Raw genomic sequence first — 13,484 nt, 5'->3', positions numbered from 1 at the left:
TGCGCATGCGCCGGGTGCGCTGACCTGCAAAGGCAGCCGCGGTGGCCTCGTCGCTGCTCGGCAGGGACTCGGCTCCCATCTCGATGTGTTCGGCATCCGCCGCCATTACGGTCACGGCCGTCACCTCCTCTTCCTCTGGTGGCTCCGCCCCCGAGCCACTCGCCTCCACACGCTGCTGGTGCTCCGACCCGTCTGCGGCCGCCGCAGCTGCTGCCGCCGCGGCAACTGCAGCGGCGGCAGCTACCGCCGCGGCCTCAGCCAAGCCCAGTTGCTTCGCGGCCGAGTCCGAGTCCTCCATCCGAAGAGGCCTTTGGCCGGGGGTGTTGGGGAGGGGGGCGCGGGGGGTGACCGAAGCGAGGTGAGCCGAGGCCGTCCGATTGAGATTTCGTCTCCGATCTCACCCGAGCGCCTCTTTGGCGGCTCCCGAGTGACGAAACGAACTGCCCAAAGCCCTCTCCGATCTTGCCCGAGTACTCTCCCGAGTGCTGCCGATGGCAACCCTGGCCAAGGCCTCCGGAGCGCCGCTTCGGTCTCACCCGAAAAATCCCGAACAGTTCCCGATCTAAGCCGACCTCTTCCGATCAGCCTAATTCCCAATCGAAGAGATCTAGAACGAGGCCGAAAGCTTGCGAAGGCGCCCGAACTGGGGCAGGTTCGTCTCGGCTTCTCAATAACGGCGACCGACGGCGATTGCCGAAGAGACCCGAGTCTTTCCGGCTATAACCGAATCGAAGGGCATAAGCGGGAAGCGAGCGGGAAAGGCCGAACAGGGATTTCTGAATCCCGCCCCTCACAATCCCAAGCGACCGGAGCTGTCCGATTCAGCCCGAACGCCTGAGCTCCGAAATCTGTTGTGCAATCCCGCCCGCGCGAAAAGCAACGAACTGCAGTATGCGGAGGTTCACGAGGCCCCGAGTGAGGCTGCGCAAGGACTATCGGGATATTGGAGGAGCTGAGGCGGGGCGGAGAGCGAGCGGGAGGCGGGGGGGAGCGGAAAAATGGCGGCCGTCAGGCGAGGTGAGCTCAGTGCTGCTAAGGCGCCGCTGTTAACGCCAGGGCGAGTGAGGGGAGGCAGGCCCGGTTCCCCTAATCATGCGCGCGGCTCCAGAGCCTGGTGACGAGGCTGCCGGTTGCTCACTGGGCTGTGTTGGCCTTGCCTGGTATTAGGTTTCCATGGCAACAGAGAAGCAAAAATGCGCGTTCTTGCTCGGAGTGGCGTTTTATTCCTTAGTAAACGAGGCTCAGATTGCAACCCCGCAGTCCGTTCTTAAGTACGTCCACGCAGGAATTTCTCTGCGTTTTGTAAGTGTTCGTGATTAGGGCTTAGGTGTCTAGTTCTCATTGAGTTGGCAAGTCTCTTAAGCAGAGCGCTGTCGCCTCTGACTGGGGCGGAGTGTTAGCCTGATTGAATGCTTCTCCTCCATCGGCACCCTCCAACATAAAATTATTTTACATAGGAAACTAGATATCAGAGTGAAAGGTTGTGTTTCAGCTTAGCCTTTTCCCTGACATTTCTTTTCTACATGGAGAGGATTTTCGGTATCGAGAAGTAATTCATTTAATTGCAAAAGCCTCCTACAGCCAGAATTAAATCCGTATAGTCCAGGAGTAGTGAGCCTTTGGGTCAGATACAGCCCTCCTGTCCTGCAGCTAGCCTTGGGCACCCTCCCCAGCCCACACCCCTTACAGAGGCACTGCTCTGCTCTCTCCTCTGGTGTTGTTGTTTTTTTGCCTCCCTGGAATGTGGCCTTGAACTGTGGCTGCCTGGATCGAAAGGTGTGTGTGTTTGTGTGTACACATGCACACCCCTGGCTTTTGTGTGTCTGGAATGCAGCCTGTACAAAAGTGAGAGTCCTAGCTGTTGCTCCGCCCGTTTTCGCCTCCTGCCCTGCCCATCACTGGTGTCCTGCCCCTGGATGGTTCTATATGAGAGAAAAAGCTGAAAAAAGGTTCCCCACCCCTAGCTTAGACACAGGTTTGCCACCTCAAGTAACAACAGAGCCAAAATCTCATTACATTAAATGGATTTTTTTCTCCCTAGTAATTGTGATCAGGCCTGCAGCTTTTTGAATGACTAACGGGTCTGCTTACTGTGAGCTTTTATAAGTGATGAAGTAGACTGTTGCCTACAGCAACCAATGCTTAATCATCCAATTATTCTAAGCAGTTTTGACTTTCGAAGTACGCAGAATTATTGGAGAGCAAAAATGTACAGTAGTGTGGGAGTGGGGAACGCTATGGTGCTCCAGGTTCCCCACCCCTGCACTATTTAAGCACTCAAGCACTCACCATCCTTAGCTGTTGGCCATGTTGGTTGGAGCTGCTTGGAGTTGGGGAAGGCTGATGTATAGATTACTGGACATACCTGGGATCTTGGTCCAAATATGGGTGACTTTGAGCCCACTGCTGTCTGTCATAATAATAACCTAATTCTCAGGTTATTGTAAGGACAAAAGGGGTGGGCTAGAGGATATGTACACTCAGGGAGCACAGGGGAGAAAAAGTGGGGTGAATATGTACCCCCCCCAAATTTGTGGGAAATGCCCCTCTACTTACTGGATGGGGTGCCACATTTGTCACCAGAGCAGTCAAGAGTGACCACACATTAATGGCTGTGGGTCGAATCCAGCAAAGCCACTGCATGAGCAGAACAACTTTGATTTGTGTAACAGAACATCTCCCTCTCCTACAACTGAACACTCCCCCAAATTTGCTCTGGAGGGCTGGTGGGAGGGAACCCTGAGCAAATGTGGGAATGGTGTGGATGGAGGGGATGCTCTGCTGCATGTGTGGAATTTTCTCTTACATTACTTTGTTGGTTACAACCCTTATTACTCTTAGCCCTTTATTTTTGCAGTTTAATATGGCTGCTTCACTATATTAGGTGCTTGGGGGTTCACAAAAATAATTTGGCCAATAACACAGGCATTGTGATTCTTACTGGGAGTGTTTCTGTGACCATGTACTTTAAATACATGGGGTGTGTGTGTAATAGTTATGGGTTGGAGGGCTGCAGGTGGCATTAGTAATGTAATGAATAATATAAACTCTCATGTGGGACAGTTCACAGAGATATGTATTATTTTTTAAAGTGGCATTCATCAGACTGTAGATGTTGGATTAGATGGAGAGGGTATCCATACCAATCAGTTGCTTAAACATAGTGTACCAGAGGCTATCTTACATTAAATATAATTTCAGGCTACACCTCCATCTTACAGTCATGCCCACATCTTATGAATTGTTTGCACTATAAAGTGCAACTACATCTAAAGGTTTATTTTGTTTCAACCTGATTTAAAGACTGACTTAGGCTCCTGTTGTTCACAGACTTAGAAACCATAGCATGCTTAATTCACTAGAGGGGGATAGAGAACTGCTTTGTGTAACTAGGTTATACATCAAGCATTTTATGTAAGCCTAATAATGTATGACAGTGATGAATAACTGAATTCTTTATGTCCTTCCTAGCTTTGTTACTTCTTGCTTTAAAACATAACATTCTGATCAGTTTTAGACTTTAGTTCTATAACCTATGTGCATGTTTGTGCAGAAATAAGTTCCATTGTGTTCTTTATGGCTTACTTCAGTAGTGTGTTTAAGACTGTAGCCCTAAACTGAAAATATGCCCAAGATGACTTACCGTATTTTTCGCCCTATAGGACGCACCGTCCCATAAGGCGCACCTAGTTTTTTGGGGGGGAAATAAAGGGGAACAAATTATTTTCCCCCCAGGCGCGGGGCTGGGGCAGGGGAAGCCCGAGCTTCCCCGACCCCAGCCCCCAAACAGGCAGCTCTCTGCAAGCCGTGGGAGCCCAGCGCTGGCTCCCGCTGCTTGCTGAGAGGTCCGCGAAGCCTGGACGCGCTGAGCGCTCCCGCTGCTTGCGGAGAGGTCTGCGAAGCCTGCATTCGCCCCATAGGACGCACACACATTTCCCCTTCATTTTTGGAGGGGAAAAAGTGCGTCCTATAGGGCGAAAAATACGGTAAGTGGTTTGTAAATTGCAGCATTATCCTTGCAGGGAGTAGGGGTGGTATGAAATAGATCTTTCAGCATTGTGTTTACAGCTTTGAAGTGAGCTGTTCGTGTTCTAACTGGCTACTGTCATAGCTTAAATTGTTTTCCCAGTAGCTCTGAAAAAAAGTCATTTCTGCTGTACAACATGTATTCAGCCATTCTTAGGTTTTTAATCTTTGGTCCAAAAATTATAGACTCTGCTAATTATTATTTTTGTCTTATGTACAGGAAGAGCAACATCTGTTGTATCCTTTCTCATTCATTCAGATGATGAAATAATTTTGCTTCTTTCTACCTGTGATTTTCATATGTTTTATGTGAGTGCTTCTTTGGGGTTCCTCAATGAGGACTAAGGACTGTCAAGCATGTTGCAGAATATGATGCAATGCAGGTATTCAGTAGCAAACAAATTGACATGGGGAATACTACTTGAAGACATCTGAAGGCAGCCATGTTTAAGGGAAGTTTTTAATGTTTGATGCTTTATTGTATTTTTAATACTCTGTTGGGAGCTGCCCAGAGTGGCTGGGGAAACCCAGCCAGATGGGCGGAGTATAAATATATTATTATTTTAATTAATTAATTAATTAATTAATTATTAGTAGTAATTATTATTATTACTGAAGGTGGAAAGTTTTAAAACTACTGTTATGTTTCATTATACTCTGATAAGTTTTAGTTTGTAAATTCATAGTGAAATTTGAGATATGTGAAACTAGTATCACTAAGTACTGTACTAGAACTTGATTACCGTAATCTATAGTCTGGGAAACTAAGAAATGAAATGATCAGAGTGGTCTCTATAAAATAGAGTTGTATCCATTGATCTTACTCAGCTGATGAAAAGGGTTATATCCGCAGAATGGATCAGGAAGCAATTTTCTTTGATTTCTCCTATCACTGCAGTCATCCCCCCCACTATGTCCACCCAAATCTGCTCTGGAGGGTCCCCCAACACTCCAGACACATGGGTAATACAGTTTGTATTACAAGTTCCCCAAAAAGCATTCCAGACAGTCTTCAAATATTTCTGCTGCTACAATTCCTTCTCATTACTTCAGTCTGGAGAATGTGAATCCTCAGTTCTGTTTCAGTAGAACTGACATCCACTCCACAAGCTGGAATGTAGCTATTACCTGTAGGTCTTTTATAGTGCAGTCCTATGCATGCCTACTCAGAAATAAGTCTCATTCAGGTCAGTGGGACTTAACTAAATGGGCATGGCTCCTTCAGATTCATTCTTTCAAATAAATATTTGACTGTGTATGAGTGTGCACAGTGCCTACAGGCATTGTTTCCAAGAGCAAGTACCTCGCTTTCAGTAATTCATGTGTTCCAGCAAGACTGGTGTATTTGCTTTTTTCTGTAAAAATAGAAAGGGACCGTCAAAACAATGTAAAGAAAGCACACTTCAGCTGTTTAAGCATTGCTCTGTTTTGGAAGGTTGACTCCTTATGTGCTGCTGTTGGATTTATAGAACTGAAGAAAACTGACAGAAATCAACAATTGTTTGTGTTTGTGCACTTCAGATCTCCTTCAGGAATTTATAAGATAAGTAAAGGAAGAAGAGGTAAAATCAGTCATGGTTAAGTGGGCGAAGGATTTCGTTTACAATATACAAATTGTGGAATGGGAAAATTTATGGAGTAGGGATTTGAAATTCACAGCTTGCTTCACTATAAAAGAAAACTTTATGAAGATGCTATACAGGCCATACCCCCCAGCAAACTGTCCAAAATGTACAGAACCAGCTCAATTTTATGCTGGAGGTGTAGAGAGTTAGAGGGAACGATGTACCTCATAGGGTGAGGTTGCAAAAAAATAAAGAGCTTTTGGGAACTTATATAAAATGAATTTTAAAAAAAAACTGTTCAAAATAATGTTTAATAAAAAACCGGAAGCCTTTCTTTTAGGCATCAGACATCCCAAGAGGGAAAGGAAGGATCTTTTTGCATGTAACAACAGCAGTGAGGATGCTGATTGCCAAGGGGTAGAAAGGAGATAAAATTCCATCAAAAGAGGAGTGGCAAGTAAAACTGTTTGAATATATGGAACTAGCATATATGTCGGAAAAGGTCAGAGATCGATCAACCCAAAAGTTTGAAAGGGAATGGGAGATTTCAGACATTATTTAAAAGAACAGTGTCCCCATATAAAAACTTTAGAATGCTTTGAATAACTGTCGGAATTGAATAAGGTATAAAGAACACAAACAAGTTTTAATAAAGTTCAAGCTTATTGAATAAATAGAGGCAAGTAATTAAGGAAACAAAGAACCCATATCAAGGAAGTCGGAAGTTGAAAGCTGGAATATTTTTGTGCATTCGCGATGTATTCTATTTCTTTTTGTTTGTAAGAGATGTATTGTCTTTCTTTTGTTCTGTTTTCTTTTTCTTTTCTTTTTCTTTTTCTAAGCTTTCTTCGTGTGTATGTGTTGATTTTAAACTAATAAAGATTGAATTTTTAAAAAAAGGTAATTTATAAGATAACCATGATGTTATCAACTTACTCACTTTATACTGGGTTATTCCCTACCTAGTGTGCAATTAGCTGAGATTTTCTTAGCATGATAGCGTGAGTTGCATTTCCCGCTTAAAAACTTGCTTATAGATTACCCCTGAACCTGGGCCCAGCATGGTTTATACATTTGGATGGAGAAATGGAACCCAAAGTGCACACATGGTTCTCATTGCCATGAATGGAATGGCAAAACCCTCCACATGTGAATCATTTACTCTCCATTATCAGTCCCCTCTGCTAGAATGCAGCTCAGCTCACAGTTTGGGTTAAGCAAAATACCACAGAAATCTTTGGAAGGTACAACACAAACTCTTACGTCAGGAGTTCCTCCATCAGTCTGTGAACCACCACAAGCTTCATTCAGGTGCTCCATGGCATGTCAGTGGATTTTGCAGTTGGAGATGGTGCATCCATCAGATTGAATATGCCTGTTGATTTTTAATTGCATTTTCATTGCTTATTATATTTCTTATATTGTATTTCATTGTATTACAATTTGAATTCTATGGAGTTACAATTGTTAGAAGAAGCAGAAAAATCATTAAACCATTATCATTTCTTCATAGGAGGTATGGCAGAAACCTTAGTTTATCCTGACCTAGATTGCTATTAAGTTCTGTGACACATTTCAGTCTATAAAATGCAAAGCAATTTATTTTTCCTCACACCAACTCCTTGAGGAAGGTTAGAATGTGGCAGAACAATTGTGTTGAAGGCCACCAGGTGAGCTTAGTGATTCAGTAGGGAGCTTCCAAACCCAGTCCTAATGTGCTTCAGGGTTACAGATCTGATGAGCCAGCTGTCATGAGCACTGCCATCTCAAGTTTTTCTGATCTCGATCAGTAGACATTGCAAGTTTAATGGGTGGTATTTAAACTCAGTTTTTCTGGATATAGATCCACCGAAATTAACAAACCTAACTTTTAGTCATGTTCATTTCAGTGAGTCCACTCTGATTAAACCTTAGTTGAATACTAGTCAATAAAATTCAAGTAGGTAGTTCTTCTTACAACTAGAATGGTGCTTATAATATTTAGTGTGTTGGAATCTTAAGATGCAGGATGGAATTAGAATAGGAATTTGACTGAGCCAGGATTGAAAAGTCCTGGGTATTCCCAGTCCATGGCCAGTAATATTATTTTCTAAGACTTTTGAGGACTGAAATACAGTGGTGCCCCGCAAGACGAAAAACTCGCTAGACGAAAGGGTTTTTCGTTTTTTGAGCTGCTTCGCAAGATGTTTTTCCCTATGGGCTTGCTTCGCAAGACGGAAACGTCTTGCAAGTTTGTTTCCTTTTTCTTAACACCATTAATACAGTTGCGACTTGACTTCGAGGAGCAACTCATAGAACGTGGTGTGGTAGCCTTTTTTGAGGTTTTTAAAGACTTTGGTGATTTTTGAAGCTTTTCCAAAACTTTCCCGACACCGTACTTCGCAAGACGAAAAAAATTGCAAGACGACAAAACTCGCGGAACGAATTAATTTCGTCTTGCGAGGCACCACTGTACCAGTGTACATTATTTTGAAAGTGCAAATAACCCAGCAAAGGCTTTTGTCACTTGAAAATTCATACTCCAAATCATACAAGATTTTCATAAAGCCACTGCAGGAATAGTCTTCCTCTTAATGGACTGTGAAAGTTAAATTGCCTTTGATCTTGTTCTCAGCCTTCATAAAATCCCCGTAAAACAAATCCCGTAGCTTGAACAAATAGTTTTATACAGATACCCTTTCAAGAACTTTTTTTAACTTTAACAAGACCTTCTGTATCAACAGTTTTCACAATAAATGTTTCATCTAAGGCGTACATTGCCATACCTTGAGAGAGCGCATAGCTCTATAGCAGTCCACATGCTTTGTATGCAGGAGGTCCTTGGTCAACCTCTAGTTAACAGCATCTCAACTAACAGGGCTGAGAAACCCCTCTCTATCTAATACCTTGGAGTGTTGCTGTCTGAAGTGGGGGACGGGACACGGGACATGATTTGATTGTTTTAAAACCAATTTCCTTGACAGAAACTGCCAGCTGTCATCTGTTCCCTTACAGATTCTTTTCTATTTAAATGTAGTTTATTATATATTTTACTTTTTAGCAACCCTGATGATGATTATTTATAAAAGTAAGTTAATTCAAATACACAGTTAAAATAGCTGTATTGTGGACCTCTTGTTACTTGTCTTTTTTCATTATTTATACTTTGCTCATTGGCAGGTCAGGTTTTCACGTATCCAGATGATTTCTTAGCTCTTGATCTCATATTGCTGTTCATTATGGCAGTTCTTGAAGCAATCAGGCTATACTTTGGTAAGTTGGATAGCAGCATGCACAGTAGAATCATTGTTAAATATTAATCCTTTGGTAAGCATACATGTCGAAACATGCTGATTCATGACACCTAACCAATTACTTTACAACACATTTAAATACTTTTAATGTTAAACATTAAAATGGCTGGCTGACCTACATGGGTAAAAGTGCAAATGAGACTTTGCTAAATACTAGTTAAATAAGGGATATATTTGTCAAGGTCACACTCCAGTCAAATGCATGTTTGCCTGGATGTAAGTTCTAAAGTAAGAGTCTATCAGTTGCATCCTAAAAGAGGGCAATTTTACTAAACCATAAATATCAGGAGCAGAGGCTGTGCTCAGGGGCATAGGAAGGGGGGGGAGTGGATCACCCCAGGTGCCCTCACTGAGGGGGGTGACATTCAGCCTGCCTGCGACTCCCAAGCTTACCCTGAGCTATCAGAATGGGGGAGAGCTGCACCGCTTTGCCAGTGGCATTCCCCCCTCCCCCTTCGTTTTGACAGCTTGGGGGAGGTTTGGAAGTCGTGGGTGGGCAGCGCGCTGTTTGCTTGCCACGGGTGGCTCACTCCACCCCCGTCTGCAGGGTGCGCGCGCCACTCTGGGCAACCGAGTGGCTATCCTCCGCACCACGCCCCCCCCCCTTGGGATTGCACCTGCCCTGGGCAGCGCGGGCATATGCTCCACCACTGGCTGTGCTGTGCCATCACTGTCCTACCAGTGGCACCACTGCCACTTGCTAGGACAGAGAGATTGAGTCTGTATCAGTTTAGTGGCAGAGGCACCAAATTGGCTTTCACCAGTGTGCCCACACAGCCCTGCCCATGTCCCTGCCCTGCCCTTCTTGGTAAGTAGATGGAATGCTGCTGATAGGAGGGGGGATGCAGCAACAGCCCCACTACACTAGGTGCCCATGGTAAAATGAGAGTACAGTGGTGCCTCGCAAGACAAAATTAATCCGTTCCGCGAGTCTCTTCGTCTTGCGGTTTTTTCGCCTTGCAAAGCACGGCTATTAGCGGCTTAGCGGCTATTAACGGCTTAGCGGCTTTAAGAAAAAGGAAACAAACTCGCAAGAACTCGCAAGACGTTTCGTCTTGCGAAGCAAGCCCATAGGGAAATTCGTCTTGCGGAACGACTCAAAAAACGGAAAACTCTTTCGTCTAGTGAGTTTTTCGTCTTGTGAGGCATTCGTCTTGCGGGGCACCACTGTATTGCTGGGTTCTGTGGATCATGGTGGTTGAAAAGGGGAAGATACAATGAAAAGGAAGGCTCTGCTTCTCAGCTACATCATGGCTATATCAGCACAAAAGCAGTGTAAAAGGGAATAGCACTGGTATTTCTATTATAAACTCCAGTATACACTGTGTTAGCCTCTGAAGGCTCTCCTGGCCCAAGAATCATCATACCTATCAAACTAGGTGGGTGCAGCTAGTAAAAGGCCATTATAGTCGCTTTGAATTTGGATTTTTGTGAGCTATCACATTCATCATTTGTCAATTGTGCGTGTGTATTTTTTTTTAAACTTTACTAGGTACCAAAGGGAATCTAACAGAAGAAGAATATCCATTGGGTATCAGTCTTGTGATCACTGCTGGCAGCATAATCCTATCCATCTACTTTCTGGTGTGGCAAACATATGTCCTGCGAGCAGATGTCATCATTAATGTTGTACTGCTTGTCACATGTGGACTTGAAGCAATCCTGCAAGTCATAGCCATTGCTGCATTTGTCAGCTAACTCATGCTGCTATCTGTGGTAAACCTATATTCTGTATTTTCTTTTTTAAAAAGCAATACAGATTTTTAATTGATCCTTGTAAAAATACATGGGCTTGATGTTCTCGCGCATAAACACTATCATAACTGTTCTTACTACACTGCAAAGTTCCATGAGGCCATCATAAACTAACATGTAACACATTCTGCAGGGTTATTCTTAGCATAGCTTATTTAGTGGTGGTCTCTGTTTGCATTGAAGTTTGGAGTTAAATGTTGATACTCAAATCAAGGCTGATCCACGTTTTTGGTGGCAGACAAGCTTGCTGTCCTTTGCCTGACTTTGGTGAGCACCACATTGTTTCAAGGAAAACATGCTTCTACAAATGTAGAAATTCATGCTGTGGACATATCCCAGGGATTACCCACAGTTCCCCTGTGTGTGTATACCATATGATTAGAGGCGTTGACCTCTCGTTCCTTGGAAGATACACAGTAAATAGGTAGCAATAAAGTGCTTCATAAAGCTTGAATCATCTCTCAAAATAAATATTAGCCAGACCCTTGTGATTAATTTTTGCAGCTCTTTGAGGTGATTACTCATTTCAGTGGTCTTAACAGTGGAATCAGTGAAACTAAATCACATGTTATTGTACTGTATCAGACCATGCATAAGCATTTATAGTGAAAATTTCAAAAGAATGTAGCAATCTTTTAAAAGTTGCTTGGAAACTGGTATCTTAGCTGTACATTATCATAAGCCTAATTCCCAGTTAAAGTCAGAATTACGGGTTTCTAAGAATAGTTTTCAAAATATTTAAAGATATATTTTATTAATGAAAGAGCAATATCCAGTGTTGCATGAGCAGATTCCCCCCATCTCCTTTCCCATGCAGCCCTCATCCCTCCCCAGCTGCTCTAGTGGGTCACCATAATTTCAGGGCAGGTTTGGGTATGTGCAGGAGGAGACATCCTTACTTCACAAATGGTGCCTGTTCCACCGGTGGACAAACACTGTTGGATATTACCTAATGTATTCTGCGGGTGGCGGGTGGCACTGTAGGTAAAACCTCAGTGCCTAGGACTTGCCGATCGTATGGTCGGCGGTTCGAATCCCCGCGGCGGGGTGAGCTCCCGTCGTTCGGTCCCAGCTCCTGCCCACCTAGCAGTTCGAAAGCACTCAAGTGCAAGTAGATAAATAGGGACCGCTTTATAGCGGGAAGGTAAACGGCGTTTCCGTGTGCTGCGCTGGTGCTGGCTCGCCAGCTGCAGCTTCGTCACGCTGGCCACGTGACCCGGAAGTGTCTTCGGACGGCGCTGGCTCACGGCCTCTAGAGCGAGATGAGCATGCAACCCCAGAGTCGGACACGACTGGCCCATACGGGCAGGGGTACCTTTACCTTTACCTTTACTATTCTTCAAAACAGATTTAGTTGAGTACAGGTCATGCCTTGCTATGTATACTGTAGGCTACTTAATTTTACTCTTGAATATGTTGGATGATTTTGATAAGTATATCCACGTGACATTGCTGTGGTCTTATTTTTGCTTTCAGGTATCTAAAAGAAAATAATTTTAAGACCAAATCCAGTGACTTCAAGACAAATTCAATTCATATGAACTTTGGAAAGGTGAATTCCATGTTGATCTTCTGGGAACTACAGTATTTTATGCCTTGGGTTCTAATTACAGTGGTGCCTCGCAAGACGAAATTAATCCGTTCCGCGAGTCTCTTCGTCTTGCGGTTTTTTAGTCTTGCGAAGCACGGCTCTTAGCGGCTTAGCGGCTATTAGCGGCTTAGCGGCTATTAACGGCTTAGCGGCTTTAAGAAAAAGGAAACAAACTCACAAGAACTCGCAAGACGTTTCGTCTTGCGAAGCAAGCCCATAGGGAAATTCGTCTTGCGGAACGACTCAAAAAACGGAAAACTCTTTCGTCTAGCGAGTTTTTCGTCTTGCGAGGCATTCGTCTTGCGGGGCACCACTGTAGTCCCCTCTACAAATGGAAGGGCTCCTTCCATACGTGGAAGACAGCATTTTGATTTATTTTTTTTAAACCAATTTTCCCTTCCCCCTACACTGGCTCTCTTGATACACTGAAATGTCCCCTGACCCTCCTGAGTGGACATTCAAGGGGCTGCAGTTGGGGAGGGGAGACTGATGAAAGTGCTGCCTTTCCTTCTACTAGCAGGAACATTCTGTTAGCAGAACTCGGCATGTGGGAACTTGCCATTAGAACCTCATTTACAATCTAAGCCAATATATTTTTCTTTAGTATAGCACTTTTAGGGACCCGGGTGGCGCTGTGGGTAAAAGCCTCAGCGCCTAGGACTTGCCGATCGAAAGGTCGGCGGTTCGAATCCCCGCGGCGGGGTGCGCTCCCGTCGCTCGGTCCCAGCGCCTGCCAACCTAGCAGTTCGAAAGCACCCCTGGGTGCAAGTAGATAAATAGGGACCGCTTACTAGCGGGAAGGTAAACGGCGTTCCGTGTGCTGCGCTGGCTCGACAGATGCAGCTTGTCACACTGGCCACGTGACCCGGAAGTGTCTGCGGACAGCGCTGGCTCCCGGCCTCTAGAGTGAGATGAGCGCACAACCCTAGAGTCTGTCAAGACTGGCCCGTACAGGCAGGGGTACCTTTACCTTTTATAGCACTTTTATGTATACAGTGGTGCCCCGCAAGACAAATGCCTCGCAAGACATAAAACCCGCTAGACGAAAGGGTTTTCCGTTTTGGAGGTGCTTCGCAAAACGAATTTCCTATGTGCTTGCTTCGTAAGACGAAAATGTCTTGTGAGTTCCTGCGGGGTTTTTTTCCTCCCCCCCCCCCTTTTCCCAAGCCGCTAAACCGCTTATCAGCTGATGGCTAAGCCGCTTATCAGCTGATCTTTAAGCCGCTTAACAGCTGATGCTAAGCCGCTTATCAG

The 13,484-nt window shown here is 44.6% G+C and overlaps 2 protein-coding genes across 12 annotated transcripts in view; one reads left to right on the top strand and one right to left on the bottom strand.

The window, feature by feature from the left end:
- DEAF1 (DEAF1 transcription factor) overlaps positions 1-298 on the bottom strand; it is a gene marked incomplete at its 5' end in the record, with an annotated part of 31,720 nt that extends 31,422 nt beyond the window's left edge. For all 8 annotated transcript variants that reach the window (XR_013978564.1, XM_080976831.1, XM_080976826.1 and 5 more), the window contains one exon: positions 25-298. Coding sequence is in view for 7 of the 8 variants with exons in the window: in XM_080976831.1 (XP_080832957.1) it covers positions 25-298 (274 nt within the window). The remainder of the gene's footprint in view (positions 1-24) is intronic.
- A 591-nt stretch (positions 299-889) lies between these two features.
- TMEM80 (transmembrane protein 80) lies at positions 890-12,253 on the top strand. 4 transcript variants are annotated; one of them, XM_080976930.1, is made up of 6 exons: positions 914-1,017; positions 4,247-4,263; positions 8,565-8,658; positions 8,751-8,843; positions 10,377-10,600; positions 12,116-12,253. In XM_080976930.1, the coding sequence occupies exons 1-5, from the start codon at positions 999-1,001 to the stop codon at positions 10,580-10,582; spliced, it is 429 nt and encodes a 142-aa protein (XP_080833056.1). In that variant the 5' UTR covers positions 914-998; the 3' UTR covers positions 10,583-10,600; positions 12,116-12,253. The 4 variants fall into 4 exon arrangements, with proteins under 4 accessions (XP_080833057.1, XP_080833056.1, XP_080833054.1 ...); XM_080976928.1 differs by having other exon boundaries at positions 10,377-10,615; positions 12,116-12,240; XM_080976929.1 differs by lacking the exon at positions 12,116-12,253 and having other exon boundaries at positions 10,377-10,655.
- The last annotated feature ends 1,231 nt before the right edge of the window (positions 12,254-13,484 follow it).

Source organism: Podarcis pityusensis, assembly GCF_964106645.2.
Source record: "Podarcis pityusensis genome assembly, chromosome: 1".
NCBI lineage: Eukaryota > Metazoa > Chordata > Lepidosauria > Squamata > Lacertidae > Podarcis > Podarcis pityusensis.
Note: the sequence above shows the minus strand (reverse complement) of the source record. Positions and strands in the feature narration are given on the sequence as shown.

Coding starts and splice junctions, on each gene's coding strand:
- TMEM80 (XM_080976930.1), top strand. Junction 8,659..8,750: donor GATGATGATTATTTATAAAA/GTAAGTTAATTC, acceptor GCTCATTGGCAG/GTCAGGTTTTCACGTATCCA. Junction 8,844..10,376: donor AGCAATCAGGCTATACTTTG/GTAAGTTGGATA, acceptor AAACTTTACTAG/GTACCAAAGGGAATCTAACA.